Source organism: Chlamydotis macqueenii, chromosome 1 (assembly GCF_036417535.1).
Source record: "Chlamydotis macqueenii isolate bChlMac1 chromosome 1, bChlMac1.mat, whole genome shotgun sequence".
Taxonomy (NCBI): domain Eukaryota; kingdom Metazoa; phylum Chordata; class Aves; order Otidiformes; family Otididae; genus Chlamydotis; species Chlamydotis macqueenii.
Genome location: NC_141556.1, coordinates 108,283,535 through 108,304,755, shown reverse-complemented (window position 1 = coordinate 108,304,755; position 21,221 = coordinate 108,283,535). Strand labels below are relative to the sequence as shown.

The 21,221-nt window shown below is 39.3% G+C and overlaps 2 protein-coding genes across 15 annotated transcripts in view; both read right to left on the bottom strand.

The window, feature by feature from the left end:
• LOC104476468 (multidrug resistance-associated protein 1) overlaps nucleotides 1-8,730 on the bottom strand; it is a 38,545-nt gene extending 29,815 nt beyond the window's left edge. For 6 of the 9 annotated variants that reach the window (XM_086763795.1, XM_086763801.1, XM_086763819.1 and 3 more), the window contains exons 1-5: nucleotides 8,542-8,729; nucleotides 6,995-7,056; nucleotides 3,980-4,121; nucleotides 2,437-2,594; nucleotides 1,218-1,395 (exon numbers count right to left, since the gene is read on the bottom strand). In XM_086763795.1, coding sequence (XP_086619921.1) covers nucleotides 1,218-1,395; nucleotides 2,437-2,594; nucleotides 3,980-4,121; nucleotides 6,995-7,056; nucleotides 8,542-8,604 — 603 coding nt within the window. In that variant the 5' untranslated portion in view covers nucleotides 8,605-8,729. Of the gene's footprint in view, nucleotides 1-1,217; nucleotides 1,396-2,436; nucleotides 2,595-3,979; nucleotides 4,122-6,994; nucleotides 7,057-8,252 lie in introns of all 9 variants that reach the window. The other 3 variants (XM_086763834.1, XM_086763809.1, XM_086763842.1) reach the window with 3 other exon arrangements.
• A 2,850-nt stretch (nucleotides 8,731-11,580) lies between these two features.
• On the bottom strand, nucleotides 11,581-20,584 carry RBM11 (RNA binding motif protein 11). Of its 6 annotated transcripts, none has more exons than XM_086763907.1 (8): nucleotides 20,439-20,559; nucleotides 19,560-19,729; nucleotides 19,305-19,431; nucleotides 18,096-18,497; nucleotides 16,421-16,583; nucleotides 15,421-15,499; nucleotides 14,580-14,673; nucleotides 11,581-12,626 (listed from the first exon to the last, which is right to left on the bottom strand). In XM_086763907.1, exons 4-8 carry the CDS (start codon nucleotides 18,096-18,098, stop codon nucleotides 12,294-12,296), a joined length of 672 nt encoding a protein of 223 aa, XP_086620033.1. In that variant the 5' UTR covers nucleotides 18,099-18,497; nucleotides 19,305-19,431; nucleotides 19,560-19,729; nucleotides 20,439-20,559; the 3' UTR covers nucleotides 11,581-12,293. The 6 variants fall into 6 exon arrangements, with proteins under 6 accessions (XP_086620033.1, XP_086620042.1, XP_086620024.1 ...); XM_086763916.1 differs by lacking the exon at nucleotides 20,439-20,559 and adding an exon at nucleotides 20,095-20,422; XM_086763898.1 differs by lacking the exon at nucleotides 19,560-19,729.
• Nucleotides 20,585-21,221: the final 637 nt, after the last annotated feature.

Sequence of the window (21,221 nt, the reverse complement as noted above, 5' to 3'; positions counted from 1 at the left end):
TTTCCATATCGCCGACAAAGATGTTGAACAGGGTCGGGCCCAGCACGGACCCCTGAGGGACGCCACTCATGACCAGTCTCCACGTGGACATTGAGCCGTTGACCACCACTCTCCGAGTGTGGCCATCCAGCCAACTCCTTATCCACCGAGTGGTCCGTCCATCAAGCCCATGTCTCTCTAGTTTAGAGAGAAGGATGTCGTGCGGGACAGTGTCAAAAGCTTTGCACAAGTCTAGGTAGATGATGTCAGTTGCTCATCCCTTGTCCACCGATGCCGTCACCCCGTCATAGAAGGCCACCAAATTGGTCAGGCACGATCTGCCCTTGGTGAAGCCATGTTGGCTGTCACCAACCACCTCCTTGCTCTCCATGTGCCTTAGCATGGTTTCCAGGAGAATCTGCTCCATGACCTTGCCAGGCACAGAGGTGAGGCTGACCGGCCTGTAGTTACCTGGGTCTTCCTTATTCCCCTTTTTAAAAATTGGGGTTATGTTCCCCCTCTTCCAGTCATCGGGGACCTCACCAGACCGCCACGACTTCTCAAATACGATAGCCAGTGGCTTGGCAACTTCATCCGCCAGTTCCCTCAGGACCCGCGGATGGATCTCATCAGGTCCCATGGACTTGTGCACCTTAGGTTCCTCAGATGATCCCGAACCTGCTCTTCGAGTACAATGGGCAGTTCTTCATTCTCGCAGTCCCTGCTTGCACCTTCTACAGCTTGGGTGGTGGGACAGGAACTCTTGTCGGTGAAGACTGAGGCAAAAAAGTCATTGAGTACCTCAGCCTTCTCCATGTCCTGGGTAACCAGGACACCAGTTCCCTTCTGGAGGGGGCCTACATTTACCCTGGACTTTCTTTTGTCCCCTACGTACCTATAAAAGCTCTTCCTGTTACATTTTATATCCCTGGCCAGATTCAGTTCTGCCAGGGCTTTGGCCTTCCTTACCTTATCCCTGGCCACTCGCGCAGCCTCTTTGTAGTCCTCCCAGGCTACCTGTCCCCACTTCCACCCTCTATAGGCCTCCTTTTTCACTTTCAGTTGGTTCAGTTGCTCATCCACGCCGGCCTCCTGGCCTTTTTGCCCGACTTGTTTTTCATTGGGATGCACTTCTGCTGAGCTTGGAGGAGGTGCTCCTTGAATTCTATTTTAACACTGAGTGTTTGTTTTTGTTTTAGCTTTTGTTTTGAAAGAAAAGTAGAAGAAAACATTATTACCTTTTTGTATATCAGGCCAACAACCGCAGTCTTGATTTTGACTGCAGTAAGCATGTTGTTACGCTGGTATAACTGATGGAGAAGTGTTTGTGAGAGAACTACAAAAAACAGGGCAATAGCATAGCCATATCCACTCCCATATGAACTAGGATTATTTTCACTGGCCATTATCATTGCTCTGAAAATGAAGGAAAGTAAATTTTAAATTCTGTGCATTATGTCAACAAGCAATAATAAAAAGTTCAATGAAGTAACATACTGGGCACTTGTTCAACTAAGTCCATTTTGGACCCAGATACGGTGGAAGGTCAGAAAGAAATATGATGTTAAAAAAAAGGCAAGTCTTATCTGTATTTTCCAATTTATTATCTTAGAAATAATTCTCAAGTACTATTCTAGACACAAATGTGCTATTGCTGACATCCCTGGCAATGGAGTACAAATAAAGAATGGCATAAAAGAAAAAAATTATTAGACATTTTTACTTAGAAAGGCTGCAACTACCAACCATGAAAGTGAGAGAGAAGAAAAAAATCTAGAGGAAAATTCTTGTTTCTCTTAGTAGAAAGTTATCTTAAATAACTACCAACTGTGATGTCTTTAAACAGGTTTTATGGTTAACAATATTGTCCAGGATTACACTGGTCCAGGTTATAGTCTAGAGATTATAGTCTAGAGATTAACAATAATTCTGTTCATTAACTCTTTTCTTCATAAACACCCAGGTATTTGATAAATTCTTACCACCTTAAGCACAATTTTTAAAAAACATTTTCATCAATCCTATGGTACCAACAACATTGTAACAACAGTCATTGCAGTTTTCCATTCAATGCTGAGGCTGTAGATGCTATTATATATTTGCATGGTTGTTTTTTTAAATAGATATGGAAAAATATTGACAAAAAAGTAGGGAAGACATATACCTGTACTCCATTTTCCTTAACGTTTTATTTTATATTTAAGTATATTAAATACTTAAACACAATATTGTGGAATTGAGCTTCTCCTGTTTTTGTGTCAGTCCTTCATCTAAGAAACTCCTGATCTCTTTAAGCTTTCCCTCATTAGATCACTTACAGACAATCACTGGGGAAAAAGGATTAAAAATCTTTACACATCTGAGCTGTTGCTTAGTTTGGTTTTGATACTGGTAACCCTTTACCTTTATTATTACTGTTACTCTCTGAACATAAAGTAAAATACATTAAAAACTTACTTCATTATTTGTGGACTCATGAAAGCCAGAATGTCAGCTGTAACTTTCAGAAATGCAACTTTAACCAATAAAAATTTAAAGGTTTGCCATAATGGCAAAATCAAAGATGGTTTGTGGAAACTTGTTTTCTTAAATAGCACTCTTTTGATGTAAAAAGCCTGCAAGATTACAAAAATATGTAGAGAATTAAGAGAAAAAAAATTTTGAACTTCACCGACATTTACAAATATAGAATATGTAATATTAGAGTGTCCATCTGTGGATTTATGATCTGAAAAAAAAATCCTACTTGGAATAAATTAGAATAAAAGCTTTGGGGTAAGAAATGAAGTCTAGTTTTATTTAGCCTGGCTAGTAGTCTTTCAGGAAAGGATAAATATCATTTTTAGGGTTGCCCCAATCATTCACAAATATAAATAGAAAATAGTTTAATCCTCAAATTATTATCACAGGTCAAAAAACCCGTATCAGAAAAACAGATGTAAGCTTCAACATAAATGCATATCATTTATAGCAGGCTTACTGTAACTTTACATTTAAGGTTGAATAACCCTTATATTTTTTTTTTAATATTTTCAGTTGTCAAGTAACTACTATTTTTAGTATGAATTTAGCTCAAGTAATTGCAAATATTCTTACAAGGGCTCAAAAAAAGTGAGCCTTTCTTAATTATAACAGTGATGAAGGACAGGACAGGGTATTTTTTTACAGATTACTTGAATAATAAAAACAGTATCTGAATTTAAAATTATCCTTATTGAAAAATACTTTTGAATGTTTTCATAGTAAGGGATTTAGTGTGTATACTATCAGAGGGAGAAACGGCAAATCTACAAACAGGTAAGAAAAATACTGAAGAGATGCAGTAAGGTCAGACTCTGCAGGACCTCTGTTCTCAGTAAGTCACTAAAAAACAAAAGCTACACTCTTACTGGACTTACAGGTTAAGTCCTCTCTCCTGTGAACTTCCTAAGATTACAGAGCTCCTCATGCACTTTAAATACAACAAAATAATAACTGTTGACTTAAAGTGTTAAGTATTTACATGAAAATCACACAGGATAGCTCCAGATATCTGTAACACTCAATATTGTTAAAATTAAAGAAAACTGAAGACTGTTTTACATGTTCTGTAAGCCAGAGTGTCTACCACTATGCAATCTGATAACAGATTTCTCTACCTACCTGAAATACAGATGCAGAGATAAGACATGGGGAAATAGACAAGTTCAGAGAGAAGTTAGTTGGACATTTTTGACAAAGATGGTAATTAATCATCAAAGTAAAAGACACAGAAGATTCCGTACCAGTCACAGCAGATTCTGTATCATGTGAAATGTTAAAATGTAACTAGATATCATTCTAAGAGGTAAGTTTGAACCTAAACAATTTTTTTAAATCCTATAGCCACACTAGAGATCACTGATTACAACACTGAGCGGCCTTCATGATTTACAAAACGCAGGCTGTTCAATAAACAAGATTTTAGAAATCTTCTCCAGCTTCTGCACTGGCTATTGCCTACTGTTAGAATTATAGCTACCGTTAATCCTGTGGTAGACTTCTGGATTTCTTTTCTCCACTGCTTTTCAAAGTTAGGACACACACTGTATGGTGAATCACCTTCATTCAGTTCAAACAGGTCATCCCTTTCCAATGGCTTCTTATAGCCTATAGATATTAGTCTGAAAGAAAGCAATTAATTTACCATGAAATCCAGAGCAGATAGCAGACAAAACAAGCAGAATTACTAACTCAAAAGCTAATTGTATCATTTAGTGTATATAAATAAATTCTATAATCAAAATAATGTGTAATTTTATAAAGGCTACAAACTATGTAGTGCAACATACTTAGACACACTGAAATTCACCTGACATAAGGGCCCAAGCAGATTGTCACATCTGAACAGCAAGTTCTGACGAACCTTTGTACCTCAGAATCTGTCTACATTTCTGATCCTATATTTCTTTAAAGGAAAATATACTATTTCATAAACACATATATGTAGCATCATTACCCACTTACTGCTGTGATCTGGAATGAAGTACCTCTTCTACCACAAGACTGCACTACCATAGAACAATAGAATCATTTATGTTGGAAAAGACCCTTAAGATCATCTAGTCCAACAGTAAACCTAACACTACCAAGTCCACCACTAAACGATGACCCTAAGCGCCATGTCTATGCATCTTTTAAATACCTCCTGGGATGGTGACTCATCATGTTGCAACTCATCTTTAACCAAGGTAGCAACACTAAACTCCTGGGTTTCAGCACAAGTACAATGGAAGTTTCCTTACAGCAGGTCTTCTGCTGTTAAAATTTTGTTTCAACAAAGTGCTTTTACCCATTTAAGTGTTAACAAAAACTAAAATTGGTTTTAAAAATGGCAAAATAGGGCTGATGAATACACTGAACCTAAAGGAATTCTGAAAGATGATTTGGAATTTTTGACAAGCATGTGACATTTATGACAACTCAGAGCAAACCGTGCCATACCATTTCTGAGGTGGGGAAAACGCAAAAGGTTTAATGGTGACAATGTTCTTTAACTTAAAGGAAGTCCCAGACATCTAGGAAGCAATGAGAAACACATGCATTGACACTGGAGCGTGTGTTCGGTCAGTGGCAGTTCTAATGGTTTCAAGCTGATGGGGATTTCCCTCACTGAGGGCAGCAACCCAAGCACAGTGTCTGTCTTCCCTAGTGAGCAATTTCAACGTATCATTCCCATGCCGGACAGTGCCAGCACTGGGCTTGGGGCTAATGTGTGTGCCATTGTGCTTACCACAGGGCAGAAAAAAAGACTCTTAAATACTTCATTGGAGGTTGTAGAATTCTAGTAGGGGTGGACCTCACTATCCCCAAAGGCCACTCAAACATCTACTGAAGCTGTAACATTAACAAAGTGAATTTGCCTTACGCTTGATAAATTAAGGCAAAAATAACACAAGTTCTCACACAGAGTGACAGCTTTTGAGACAGATGAGGAAAATAGACCAACTGGTACTTCAATGGGAACTGTTGTTTAAGAATTCTGCATAACCCTTCTCAGTGCTAAAACTCAGTGCTGCCAGAGAATAAATATATTTACCAAGTGTCCTTCACACCACAATCCCCAGATTGCCTGAACTCTAAAGAAACATAATAGAGCATTACAGGTTTATTATGTAACAGTTAATTTGAGACTTCCTTACTTAGATTGCAAGCACTTAAGGTGAGTAAGTATTAGTCGTAATTTATTGTGTTTGCTTGTGACTGGAAAGAGAGAACATATTTAATGTTCACAGTATTAGCTTAATCACATCTAGTTGGTTATTCCATAGGTAAACAAGCTCTCACTGAGAAGAACTGAAATCCCTTCCCCCCGCCTCCCTTCTTTTGTTAAACATTGTGGAATTGGTTAAAAAATACAAAAGATAGCCCTGATTGACTATTTGGGTGAACACTGTGACATAATGAACAAGTAAGTATCATATAAAAGCACTGCACTCAGTATACTGTGCAACTTTCTAGAAAAATCAAAAATTTGTATTTATGATGTAGAATGTAAGGATTGGTAAAAACCACAGTTACTCTGAAACTGATTCCTAACTTCAGCAGGGCCAGAGTTTAAGTGAAAACTCTGAACTCTTGAAACAATCTGATTGTTTTGTCTCAGCTTTTCAATAGTAAATACCATTTTCAGTTTTTCCTTAAAATTAATAATATCGAATAAAGCAAGAAACAGTTACCACACTCTTAAAATGTTTTTTCTCACTTTCAAATTTTTGAAGCACATATGTCTGACTCAAATGACTTTTAAAGAAGAAAAAAAGAAAAATGTAAAAATGAGTAATGGTCACATGACATAACACATGAAATTGTTTGAAATAACATCTAAAATATTAAGTGACGGGAAGCTGCATGACTTGATATAGTTGAGCTTTCAGTTCCTATTTTTGAGTGGAAAATTCCCCCAGAAGTGGAGGGACTTTATTTGTGTTTACGAGCAGGTGATCTACAGTAATAACATGTGGCCTGCCATAAAGGAGGGAGGAAAACAAGCATGAAATTGACTACTTGGAAAATATCTTAAATGTATGACTGAATATTTGTTCCTGGACATATAGCAAATTTTTGTATCACTATATAGAGTGATACAAATTTTTGTCTTACTTTAATTTTTGTCTTACTTTAATTTTTGTCTATTGCCAGACTTTACATAGACAGATAATAAACAGAAAATGATAGCCTAATTTGGCTTTTTATATCACATTGTCTAAAAATATTGTCTATTGTGACAAGAACTTTGTGCTTAGTTATCAAAATATTAATGTTTTAAGTAACGCTATTAGATAATGTATAAAATGGCTGTTACTATGTATAAACAATACTGCACAAAATATTTGAATATTACCTCTAAAAGTTGTAAACTTTGATTTTTGTACAAAAAGCTGACAGCAATCTCATGCTCAGGCTCAAACCAGAATGATGGTGTGGAACGTAAGTGCATGCCGTATAATTTTGTGAGCATCAACAAACATTAACAAGCAGTTTATTAAATTCTCACCTGCTAAACCAGGAATATGTTAATTTACTGAAGAAAAAAACATTTTCTTCAGGGCTGCGTTTCTATTTAAAAAAAAGGAAAAAAGTATCAATGTTACTTGAAAGACTGAAGAAAAAGGTGGGTTTTTTTTTTCTTTTATTAAGCATGTAGTTCTTAGGAGCTATTTAATTCTGAGTTATAATAAGGTCTGTACTTCACTTTGTTACCTTCTCCCACCAATACACTCTAACACAAGGTACAAAGAATGAAAGAGACCTACAGTCTTGTGACTTACTAGAATGACTTAACTCTCTGTAAGAGGATGTTCACCACCACCTTAGCTTGATTTTACACTATTTACACATACCTTAGAGTATGATCACACCAAGCATGGGAGTAAAGCATGGGAGTTGGACTCAATGATCCTTATGGGTCCCTTCCAACTTGAGATATTCTATGCTTCTAGGTCCAATATAAGCAAACTTTTCTTGAATATTTGATAGTTAAAATCTTGCCCTTTCCCCCCCACCCCCAGCTGAAAACTTAGCTATTGGAAGTTATCAACTGCTAATACCTAAAGAACGGCAAACTCCTTTCAAGCCTTAAGAGATGAAGTACTACTCATGTGTACTGTACACATAAAAGAGAAGGATATGAGGCTTGTGCACTGCTGCAAGTTTCATGAGTCATTGGAGATAAGTGTAATAGAGGCAAACAAATATGAACTTTCCATACTTTCTGAGGAATGTGTATCCACACCCAAGAACGACTTCAGCACACCTAGGGAGTAAATTCTGTCCCTCAGTAATTACGGTCTTAAAATAATTTCTAACACAAGCTGCAGTTACAGTCCTTTTCGGTAGGTGGTGTAGAAACCCCACCTGTCAAAAACATATGCTGCTGGTGCTCTCAGATCCTGTCTATTTTCCACAACAATTTTTCTTGTACTTTCAGTGAATAGCCAAACGATTAAACAATAACCCAAGAAACAAATACGCAACAAATATTTATACCCTCCTTCTGCAACAAACACATCTTGTGCACCTACTCGCCCGTCACTATCAGATGCAAAAGTCTGCAATGGTCCGTTACGATTTCTGAATTTTATATCCAAACAGCATCGTTTGTTCTAGCGATTGTCTTTTTACTATTGAAGAACACGGCAGAAGTATCAGGCACGAATACTCCCTGCTCCTATTCCTATCTGTGGCACAGGTCCTATTTCCTTAAGAAAGATAAGAAATATTCAACAAATCCCAGGTCTAAAGATTATTCCCACCTTATACATTCAAAGGATACATCCCAAGACACGTCAGTTGTCATCAGCTGCATTTTTTTTAACCCAGGCCTAGCATGAAATCTACACGACATCCCACCACATTCAAAGCAACCACCCGCAGCCGCCCTGGGAGGGAGCTGGCGGCTGCCGGGACGGAGCGGGGGGTGCCGCCGAGCGCTGACCGCCGCTCCCTCCTGGGGCAGCCGGCAGGCCCTGGAGAGGGGACACCCCACCCTCGTCCCCGTCAATAACGCCTTCTTCTCGCTCGGTCCCCCCTGCGCAGTGTCACCTTCTTGCTGGTGGGACGCGGGCGTTCGTAGAGGCCACCCTGCTTCCCGCGGGAGGCGGCCATGTTCCCCTGCCTGAGGAGAGCGGTCCCGAAAGGCGCCCCCCTGCCGCCGGCCGAGACCGTTTAACGGCGGCTCCGTACGCGAGGCGTTGCAGGGTGGGAGGTGGCCGACGGGAGGGGCGAGGCGGGGCGCGAGGAGAGCGGCGCCGCCGGGTGAACGTCGCCGACAGCTTGGATCCAGCCGGGCCCGAGGGGAGGTCCGGCCCCTGGCAGCCCGGCCGTGCCGTGCGGCGTCCTGCCCCCACGGCCGCAGGGCTTGTGAGGAAATTAAATTTGTGCCCGCAAACGCGACGGGCAGCCGCTGGGGGCACGGTCTGCCTGCGATTTTGGTCTCGTTGGTGTCGTTTAATGACAGGCCCGATGGGTGTTTGTACTATTGCCAGCATCCAAGTTAAACTGAGAGGGCAGGAGAGGGAACGGCATGTGGTGGTGTGTCTGCATCCTATCCTGTGACTAAACGTATAAAAGTATAACCTGTCCGGTTTTTTTTTTTTTTTTTTGCTAGCTCTCAGCTGGGTGTGTGCTACCAGAAGTTTTACTAGCGCATCAGAAAATGACAAACACCAGCAGCACTTTTGTCTTAACAGCAGAGCGAGCTGCTTTGTGACACCAGCTGTGTCTCCCGCTTAGAGCAGAGCACTGCAGTGCTGCTGCTGCTGAACAGCTCCAACTTAAAAACACTTTGGGACAAAACTTAGCACATGCTCCCTTGTCGACAGAATTACTTCTCCTGGCACTGACAGCTGAAACTCCGTCTTGTCGCTGGAAGCAGCCTGCTGCAGCACTGGGAACTCCAGCAGATGGCATGCCATATAAGCAAGTTTTGAACTTTGTTACATCTCAATACTTTTTAGTTTTGCCTTTTGGAGGCTTCATACAGCTTGCTCACTAGTATTTAAATGTAAAGGTAGGTAGGAAGGAAGCTATAATAGCAATTTCCATTGCAGTGTTTTTTTCCTGTACATAAAGTTTTTCCAAAAGTTAATAAAAATCAATGTCTTAATTTTGCTCTGTAGTTAATATGGCACCTCCCCTTTGACTCTTGTTGACCTGGCACATTGCCACCTTAAATGAGAATGCATCACTGACTTTACCAATATTGATTTGTCCAAAGTTTGGGAGATTGTAACGGAAGTAACTATGCACTACATTCCATATAATAAAATACAGAGAAACAAGTCTAAATGCAAGAGCTATGTGACAGCAGGGAAAGCAAGGTCTTGTGGCCAGCTAGAGCATGGGAAGTGAAAGACCAGAACAAAATAACAATAATTTAGAATCAGAACTAACATAGAAAACATTCATAACACTCATAAATAATATTTTAAAGTGACTGAATAGGGGGTTGATGAAATATTTGGTCAAGGCCAAACTCAAGTGTTTTGGTTTTTTGTTTCCAGTATTTTATTTACTAAACATGGTGACAATGTAATTAAAATATCAGCAGGGCCCTGACTAAAGTGATGTCTTAAGTTAACAGATGTACAAAAGAAATTTAGTTATGGCTCAAGTAATTTTAGCACATTCCCACATGCCCAGTTTTTCTTCTTTTAACACACTGAAGAGTTTTAGGTAAGTGGATATTGAGAGGTCTTAAAATCCGTACCTCTCTCAGGGAAAAAGAAAAAAAGAAGACTGGGAAGAAAGAGGGTAAGAGAAATTATTTCTTGAGAAGAGAATATTGATATTTTATCAGCCATATACAATATGATCCTCTTTGACATTCCTTTTGTAGAGTACAACTGCATAGAACAGATTATCTTACCTATCCACTGGGGAAGTCTCATAAGGACACATTAGCATAAACCTGACTGAGCTTCTCTTTCTGTAGGCCAACTCTGTTTTAGGCATCCATCTGTCTTCTGTCTGATGAACTTCACTTCTAATTTAAGCTAATGTTAACATATTCTTCCTCTATTGTATTTTTTTTTAACATAGGGAATAGGTTTAATGAGATACAGTGTATTTTACTTGTTAACTTTTTCCATTATTGTGGCAACTTTTGTGATCAGCGACTTATTGGTATAATGTCAGCAGTATCTTCCAATAGAATTTGGATCACATCTACATAGCTTAGTCTTAAAATTACTGGTGAGGAAAAAACAAAATAACTAAAAAGACAAAGGAACAAGCGTTTATGTGGAAAGGTAGAGGGGAAAAAAGGGAAAGTGATAGGGAAGATTTAGCAAATTTCTTAAAACATACGGCATATCTTATTTAAGGTACAAGCCTTAACATATGTTCTTTCTAGAGAAGGTTGAATGACATTTCAAGGGTGCCATTGTGTGGTGTTATAGAAATGTCTCTTAGGTTAAAGTAGTAAACCCTTTAGGAAGTTAAAAGCAGTGTCCTGAGAAAGTTATTTTATTAGCTGTGGTTTATCTTATCAGACAAGAGAGAAATTGTTACAAGCTAAACGTTCTTCCATTTCTGAAACTCATTTGGGCTCATAAAACACATCACCTTTAAACCAGTAAATTTGGATATTCTTTCTCAGTAACAGTGTAAGGATGAAAATTATTCCTTTCAAGCAACCCAACATTATAACCAAGAAAACTCTAGGTTATAACATTGAGTTTAATAAAACCTCAATCCTTTTTTACTGTCAGGTTCAATTTGAACCTGACAGTAAGACTGTCAAGTCTGAACAGAAGACTTAACTATAAGCAATAGCTTTCTCATATAACAGGATCTTAAAAGTGTTTCACCTGTACTTGGTATTGTATAAGACAATACCTCTGTCTATAGGTTGTTGGTGGCAGTTGCGAAAGATAGAAAATAGGTCATTTGACTGCTCTGATGCATCACAGTATGAAATAGTTTATTCTTCCTCTGCTAAACAAGGGAAAAACTTTTCTTCTTATGAGGTAGTACTAACTCCACTCCACATCCAATTAGATTAGATACTCATTAAATGTTTCATCTATTTGTTACAATGAACATGTAGATTCTCAAATAAGCAAATAAAACACCAGAGGGTAACTTTATAGAGAAAGATATATATGCATGTAGTCAGTACATACTGCAGCCATAAAGTACATACATTCATTTGAGTTTTGATACGTATAAGTCGTGTAGTTAGTGCAAATGCCTGTATTTTACCTCAAATTTACAACTGGAAAAAAACAGTTCCAACAGCCATACAAGGCGATCTTGACTAAAAGTAAGAACAGAGCTAAATCAGAAAAGAGAAAAAGTTATAGGTGTTGATACTTCAGTGACTAGGACATCTCTGATTTAGATGATTTACTTAGAATTTCTGGCCTACTCACTTCTTCAATGGCTCCAGAAAGTTCTTACACCATTCACAAAAATGCATTCCATAAGTGATGGAAATTATACATATGCTTCATGAGTGGCTAAAATTAATGTTTTTTCATAAAGTTTCTACACTGGTGAAATAGTAGCCTTCCATTATTCTTTTTGGGGGCTGGGGGGAACCAACTAGTTTTTTTCCTTTATTAGGAAAACTTTATCTTTTTAAATGTTTCCTATACCTTAAATAGTATTTTCCTCTTTAATTAGGTTGAGATTAAATAAAGTATCAGTATAGTTTACGCATAACACATTTCAAAAATAATAGGAATCTTGAGCATTCCTTTTTTAATAAAGTGCAAAGATGAAAGATTAAATTTCTCTCAAATAAAAATAGCAAATATAATTTTAAAAAAGATGAATCCAGTTACACAGTATTAATGCGTCTTTTTCTTGGCTTTGCGCTTCTTGTATTTTTGGTCACGGTCTTTTTGTCTCTTTTGGTCATCCTCAATACTAGTGTCACTGTCACAACTTTGCTGTTCTCTCTTTCTTTTAGAGGTGCTTTCATCCACCTGGTTCACTTCACAGTCACTTGAATGTGGCAGGGCCAAATCAAAAGAACTCTGTGCAGACTTAAAATTTGCAGCTTGATTCTGATAGGGAGAAAAGGATAAATTTGAAGGCAGTGATGAAGTCATCTGATAGTAAGGAAATTGTTGACCCACTGGACTCTGTACTGTGTACTGCTGTGCTAAAACATGGTTCATCTAGAGAAACAGAAACTTGAGTTGTTAACACTGTAAAGAGGAAGTTCTGAAGAGTTTAATTTTGCATGCATTACAGCCTATACAATGAAAATACAGATAAATTATAAAATAACATAACAGAACGTTTGAGAATAAAGCTTATGTATTTTATTATAACAACTTGTATAGTTGGAAAAAGTAGACAACTTTTTCATGGCAAAGTCAGAACAGAGACGTAATCTGATTTAAGATTAAACTGCCAGTTAGTCCTTGTGTAAGGTAATCAAATTTCTTTCATTTCTTCATCTATGTCCTTTATAAACATTGGTAACTGCAGTGCCTCTTGTTAATGTAAAGACATGCACGTCTGCAATTTTTTTAACCTGGTTTAACTAATTTTAAAGTTAACGTGGAACAAGGCCTTCCAGCAAGGTATAGTAAATCCATAGATCAAGGCACTTGGAAAAATGCAGTAATGCCCAGCTTATTGCTACAGTCCCTAAAGTATCCCAAGAGTCCCTCTTATACAAAATGCACAGCCCAAATACAGAAATAGAATTGCAAAGGTCAGAACAGAGCGGCTTTCTACTGACTGGCAGTAACTGGAGAAATGATGCAGGGCATGTCTGAGTATGTTACACGTGCAGGCAGACTCTAAGTGAGTAACCTGCCTGGCTCACCCAAATAAAGGCAAGGTGCATGTGTGCAGGTGTACATGTGACTTGTGACTTGACTGCTTCCCCCTGAACCTGCAGCGAAGTAGCATTGGAGACATACTGCAATACCATCCCTTCTAGCAAGAGAAAACGGGATGAAGCTGGCTGTGTGCTGGTCTGCGGAGTTTGGTCTGGTGTTTACATACTGCATTGTTAATGAGAGTGGGTTCACTGGCAAGCACAGCGAGGGAGATGATCCACTCCAAAGCCTTCCAGCTACAGTGGAGTGGATGGGAAAGTTTGTGCAAGCACCACCTCTTCTGAGGGCATGGCCTGGGAAAAGAGGAGGCAGGCCACCACCACATCTGTGCAACAGGGAACAGACCCTCTCTATTTTCCTGCTCAGATCACAGCTAGCAAGAGTAATCTATCCAGACTTCACCCCTTCTACAGTTTCAAAGGGCTGGCCATCCCCTAGTCAGACTGGGTGGCAGCAGAACTGTTCACAGTTGGTACCTCACATTAAATGCTGGATTTCTTCAGTCCTACTGATCCCTACTCATCAAATTCAGAAGCTCCATGATGTGTTTGGTGAGTAGGGTTTGGCCCACAGGGTGCCATCTGAAGAGACCAGTTCCCTTGCCTTGCAGAATATCTCAGACAAAAAAAAGATTAGGACAAGAATGGCCCAGTGTGCCAAAGTTGGTTAGATGGGAAGTGGAATACCTGTTCTCACTGTCTGCTGCTGTGAAAGTAAATCATGAATGTGAGAACTGCAGGGACATGTAAAAGGTTCATGCCAGAAACCCTCAGATTGTTTTTGCCCTAACTTGGGCACTGGTGATTTGTTGGACGAATTTTCAGTTTTGTTTTAGGACACTTCAAACTTCTGCTGGGCATTTCTGAATTGAGTAGAAGAGCTAAGAGACTCCCTGACTCAATTAGCTGTACATGAAGAAGCTATTGCTTGCATGATGGTAATTTTACTTGGTTAGCTTGTCTCACCAAGGGGATTTGATTTGGAACACAGTACAGGAGAGAGCTCCATCTGTAGACTTCGACATTTTTAGCCTCCCTATAATGCCATATACCTTCAAGACATTCCTGCACTAAGAAAACAGTTTGGTTTGGTAGATCCCCTGTTATTACAGTACCCTTAAGTGCTAAAATGGTAAAACAAATAGACCTAATACTATCAAATTTAGCAGCCTAAACCACATTTTGAGACATTAAATAAGCACCGTCATTTGTAGAAATGCAGAACACATTCAGCTTCATAAGAAAGCTCCCAAATTTTTAACTTTTAACACAAACTCACCATCTTTTGAAAGCCTGAGTATTCATGAGGTAAAGTATAGTTCATTGGAAAAGGAGTAACAGGAAATGGAGGATTTCCATAAGGCTCTTGATACCTAGAAAAAACAAGCAAATGTACAAAGACTAAACATCCACCATATACTGCTTACCAGAGTGCTAAGACTTAACTCTTGCGCTATAATGACAATATCCAAGAGGAGAATTGAGATACTAACAACTAGACTTCCATGAAAAACCTGATAAAACAAGGAAAATACACCCAAAGATTCAATTAAAGAGTAATCCTCACAGGTACTTACAGGCAGATGCAAAAGAGTTCTGGATTTCACCATGGAAGTTTAGCTTCCACAGAGAGTTCTGCAACATTTTTAAATAAACATGTTGAAACATTGAAAAATACTGAATATGGGGTGTTCCGACTTCCATTATAACAGGTTTACACCTGTGCGTTCATATGTGTATGACAGCTGCCTGTACATACACACACCAAAAATACAGCTATAAACTCAGTGGGGTTTAAAAATATTATCTCCATTGTCAGATTTTTTTCCCCTAACAACTGCAAACATTGTTAGTACAAACACCTTATTTCATTATTTTCTCATGGTCTTGTATCTTGCAGAAACAAATAATGGAAAATTCAACCTAACTGAACCTCTGGCAGGCTAAACAATCAAGCATTAAAATTAACTACAGCCTGTTGCAAGTTGTCAGTAAGGATGCAACTAAAGCATGTAACAGCTGTTTTAATGAAAAGCCTAAATTGCTCTACCACATCAACTAATTTTCTTAGTAAGATTTTTTTTTAATTATGAAGTTAATTCACGGGTGATCTTTGTTACCTATATGAAGGTGAATATAGGTCAATGTAGTTCTCAAAACCATGTGTAGGGCTGTTTAGTTCTGATGAGTGAGAACTCCCTGTAAATAAGACAAAAGCATAATGACTATTCAGTTACAACTATTCAGTTAACAAGTTAAAAACACACTTAAGTGTTTTGTGTCATCTGTAGCATTCTAGAATATCTAAGGTAGTATATGAAGTTAAGGTGCCATTTTATGGCAGATAATCTATAGCATCATTTTACTGCTTGAAAATGTTCATTTATCATGTATTCACTTACAGAAGCATGAATCACGGCTGTTGAAGAAATCAAGAATAGAAAAATTCCCATTCAGTTACCGACACGGGAGATGCTTCTGATTTTAGGAACCTCAGCCATTCTACTTAAACCCAGCAACTGGTCTGTACAGCCTTTGAAGTAAGGAGTGGCACAGTGCACAGTGGGAACATGAGTCCTTGATGTTTGGGTTGCAAATGCTGCCTGATCATTTGCTTTCTAGAAGGCTTATTTTCATAAAATGAAGAATGTGACTCTGACTCAACTATATTCTTTGACCTACAGTCTCTTCCAATTAAAACAACAGCTCTGATAACTCTGTGGCTTTAGTATGAAAACTATCAAACAGCTTGAGAGTTGCTGCACTTAGTGAATCAACTTTTCCTGCCAGACTGTAAGTTAAAGTCACACCCTGATTCCTAAATGGAATCTGGCATGAAAATCTCTGTTGCTATGTTTTCCATACAGTGTGTCTGAGCTGGCTTGCAGGTTATCCTGTTCTGAACCAACCTATTGTATTCTCCTAGTACATAAAAAAAAAAAAATAGGAAAAGCCACAAGAAATTTTTGTCTCTTAAAAAAAAAAAAAAACAAAAAAAAGACTGTCATTTGTTCCAACTATAAGTTGTCATCTTTGTAAATAACTGCAGGATTCAAAAATAATCATTTAAAACCAAAAATGTATAGACTCAAAATTAATCATTGACACTACTAAACGTACCAAAGCGATACTGCACTTTAATTGGTCTTCCATACAAACGGATTCCGTTCAGCAAAGCTATTGCATAAGGCACTGATTCTTTGTGCTTAAAGCAGACAAATCCAAAAGACTTAGGTTTTCCTTCTTTGTCCTTACAAATCGTCACTTTGGTTAATGGTCCAGCCTGAAAAAAATTTGTATTATTTTCTCAAAGCAATTAACAGAGATTGACACTTCATTCTGTTCTGAGTGTTTCATAATGATGTATATTTTGCCATAGTCAGAAACAGTTTAAGTTTCTCAGTATAGGAATCTCGACTTAATTTTGAAAATGTCTCTCCACATTCCCCAAGCTCAAATTCTGAGCATTCTACAAACAAAAATCAGCTCCGCAAACGTTAAAAGGGGACCGAGCATAGGCAAATTGATATCAGCTATGTAAAAGTCACCTACTCATTAATATGCTTCTATTTTACTCTTGCTTAAATTCTTAAAACAGGCAACATCAACACTGTGGGAAAGCAAACCTGAATAGAGAGTAGTGCTTCTGGAACCACCACGAAATAGTTTTCTGTACTGCCTAACCCTCATCACAACTGCATGGCAAGGAATCAAGAGACCTTATCACCTATCTCATCAGAGACAACATACTGTTTCTGCCCCCCGCTGCCCCCCCTAAAAAAACCCTCAAGCCCCCATCAACAAAACCAAACCCCAAGCCACACCCTTTGGCTGAAATATCTTCATTGAAAAGTTCCATCTCTGCCTACATACAGTTTTAATCCTTGCATAGTACTTCTAGAACCAAATAAAAGCAGTGATATTCCATAAATACTGGCTCCATTTTAAAAGAAACTGTCATTTTCATAATAAATATCACAGATGATGAATTTTCTCTACACAAGATGCAATCAGTATATTAGTCACTAAATTAACAGTTTCTCATTAAACTATGTGTCTGTACGACTGACTGAGCAGAGCGAAAAGATGTGGCCAACAGCACTCTCCTGCCACAGCTCAGGAGCATTAAGGATGCAAGAACTTAACTTTAGGAGGATATAATATCCAGATGAGAAATGAAGTGAATATAAGTTACAAAAAAATTCATCAGTAAAAAAAAATTACTAAATGTCTAAATTACTGTAATAGATGGAGAATTCATTGTTCTGAATTAAAAAGCAGCACTCATCAGTAGAACTGGCTTCCACTGCTATTACTGATATAATAGGTACTTTGCAGTAAAAGTTGCTCAGAAGTCACCTATGGCTTCAGGCAAACACAAGTTAACTTGTAACAGCTTTACAGCAATTAAACTGCATAAACAGTTAAACATTCAAAATAAACACACAGCATATGCTAAGATGAAGAAAATAAGCCATAGAAACTAATCTACTTTATTATTCCGCATTTTGAACAATTACTGTCAAACAACAAATCTGCAGTTTGTCTGCTCTGAGCATTTAGAGTGATGATGTGGAGCCATCTCCCTTATTATACCCTCCATGTTCTCAGACTGAAGATATTAAGGATTGTCATCTGTGATAATAACATCTGATTGCTGTATGCATTTGCCAGCTGTGTATAAAATAATCTTCAATTAAATAAGATGCTTTTGCTGAAAAATGAAACACACCACCCCCCAACCCTGGTGACAGTAGGGAAGTCATACAAACATAAAAAATCAAAAATACTGTACCATTTTTAATTATTGGTGCAGAGGGTGATCAGGCTATACAACAATGGATACTACCTAGATTGTCCTGTGCAGGGAATCTTCAAAATGTTGATCTCTTCTTTCCAAATATCTTGAAGTTTTTTGTTTGGTTTTTTTTTGTTTGTTTGTTTCTGTGAGGGTTTTTTGTTTTGTTTTAGGGTTGGTTTTGTTTGTTTGCTTTTAAAGATGGGATTTATTTTTGCTTGAGTTGGCTCCTTAAGGCATTTCTGTAGTTGTTCTGCTCTACACTGCAGTTTGTAAAAAGATTACATATATTCAGTCTTCTGATTATTATTTGCCTAGTGAGGAGGATCTGGTTCTTCAAGAACTAGAAGCAACAAACTCAGGTCCTTTGCAGATCAGTCTTTTAAATATGTAGTCTTCCTGTTCATAAATAAAAATATTAATAGTTTAGAAGTAATAATAGATACTTGCTCATAATTTGACAAGGGGAAGCTACAGCTTTAGGACTATGCCATAGCAGGAATATTGAACTGTATACTTTCCAAGAAAGGACAATACTGCAATGAGAAGCGTATGCTGTTGCAGCAAAAGACAGAGAAACCTGAGTGAGAACAAGATGAAGAGAAGGAAAAAGATAAGTTGGTGTTATTGGGATGACCTAAAGACCCACATAAAAGTCAGCAGCGGGATGACTGCTGCAGGTTATGCAGAAGAGTCATGCAAAACTGCATTCTGAGAGCATCTGTTTACTTTTATCACTTTTGTACCAGAATTTGTATGCTATTACTCATGTTCCCTGGTAAGAAAAGCTTTCTTAACCTAACATTTACAGTTAAACAGTACACTTCTGTTTAGTATGGGAAACAGGTAGGAATACTGTATAGAAAATAAGGAAGAGGAAAAAAAAGACAACTGTTTCTCAGCTAATTTTTGGGAAAAGTTAAAAGTTGAAAGTTAGGAACAGATGGAATCAGCTAAAAACCCAAAGAATAGAATATACCAAACAAAAAGGCCTTTCAATGCAAAGGGGGTAGCATGCTGAGGTCTTGCCTAGTTAACAAGCCAAGTATTAGACTGATCTGTGGAATAAAACAAGTGAGTAGAAACAGTTCTGATTAGCAAATGATATTTCACTAACTATTAGCTATTTATTTCACATAAATAGCAAGAGAACAGATGATTCTGCCCACTTCTTTTTTTTTTGCACTCTTTATTTCGCAAACTCACCAGAATGAAGCAAGGCTCATTCTGAGACTGGGGGAAATTAGTGGATTGGTAGAAGCACATTTATCACCATGCTGCCAGCTAAACTGTCCAGTCAGAGTCTGGAACCTTTTAGCTTCACAGAGGCTGACTGGATCATGCCAGGAAAAAAAAAAAAAAAAGAAGAAAGAAAAAACAAAACAAACACACCATAAACAAATACAGGAAAAGCCCATAATCAGCAACTGTTGTCAATCTATCTTGAAATTTGATGCTTACATTAGTGATCTAATGCTCCCTCTTCTCCATATCCTCCCTCCTCTTCTTACTACTTTCAGGTTAATAAGCCTGCCTTAGCCAGAGATGCTGTCAATGTCAGATCAAAACTGCAGCCAAGTCAGTGTCTTAACGTTTTATGTGTTTGACATGTTCTTTCCTCCTTTGCACAGCTTATTTCCAAAGAAAGAGAATTAAGCTCAGGTTTGAAACAAGTCCAGCTACTTCATATTTTCCCACCACCTCCCTGAAAATCCCACCAATGGAATGTTTAGTATCTTCTCAAGCATGAAAACATAAAACATTTTGAGACAAAGGTCGTTTATAGGCGGAAGTCCAGAGCCCACCCTGCCGATTGCCTCTTGCACTCTGTTAACAATTTCAACTTTGCTCAACGCATTTTCAGAGTTGGCATTAGTTTTTCTCAATCAAATATTGATAAAAAAAAATTTCTTGCTCAGAATATCTTTAAAAAAGCGTAAAAAAAAAAAAAGATTTTTTTCCTGCCTGATTTTAAAAACATCTTTAAGTTATTCACCTTCCCCACTAACTCGGGGCCCCTCCGCGGAACCACAACTTGCACAGCCGGGCGGAGGCTGCAGCGAGGAAGGGGAGACGGGGCGGCACCGGGGCCGCTCCCACCTGCAGCGCACCGGCCCCCGGCCCCCGGCCCCCGCCGCGAGCGCTGCCCGCAGGCTTGGGCCCTGCCTTCGCTCCTGCGGCGGAGCCTGCCGCGGCCGCTCCCCGAGGCAGAGCGCCGCAGCCCGCGGCCTCCCCTCAACCCTTCCCGGCCCCAGAGGACAAAACGCGCCCGGCCGGGCCCCGCCGAGGCCTCTGTCCTGCGGCCGGGCCCCGCCCCGCCCCCGGGGGCCCGCCCTCCACCTGCAGGAAGAGCTCGTAGAGGATCTCCTCCCGCACGCGGCTCTCCAGGTTCCCCACGAACAGCGTCCGGTCCGCCTCCTCGGACCGCCCCGGCGAGGACATGGCGGCGCCCCCGCCGCCGGCTCCCACCAAGGGAGGGGACGGGGGAGGCGCCCCCCCCCCCGCTGCCGTAAAGCGTCGCCGCGCGTTGCTACGGAGCGGGCTCGGTGTCCTAGCAACGCGGGAGCGCGAGCGGGCGGGCTGCCGGCCTGAAAAAGCCGAAAAAGGCTGAGCTGTGGCGGTTGGGGGGCGTTATAGCCCACTGCGGGCGTTGTAGGCAGCGGTGGGGTACAGCGCTGTGGTAGCTGCGGGTGGAAGGAGTAGGTGAAGTGTCGGATGTTGTACACGTTTCTCAAGATTAAAAAAGAATCATTGCTGCCTTTCAAGATGGGGTTACCCCCGCCTCGTAACCTGGGCTTGCTGGGGACAGGTTTCCAGCATATACACACGTTTAATGTTCAGTGTATGTATTTAAAGTGTTATGTTACAAAAGAGCACATTTTCGAAGTCATCCTGATGCAAGCAATGTGAAAAATATTATTAAAGATTTTTGTTTTTTTCCCCCAGGTGTAGGTGATGTGCTTTGCCTCAGCACCCTTTGTTTCCTAATGGAGGCTTAGATACCGGCTTGTCAAGTCCATTTAGAAAGGGATTATCAGTTTACAGGAATTACAAGCCTCAGTGCAGAATTCCTAATGCGTCTTAAATTTCTTCCAGCCAGCCAGAGTTTTTGTCTTTGTAATC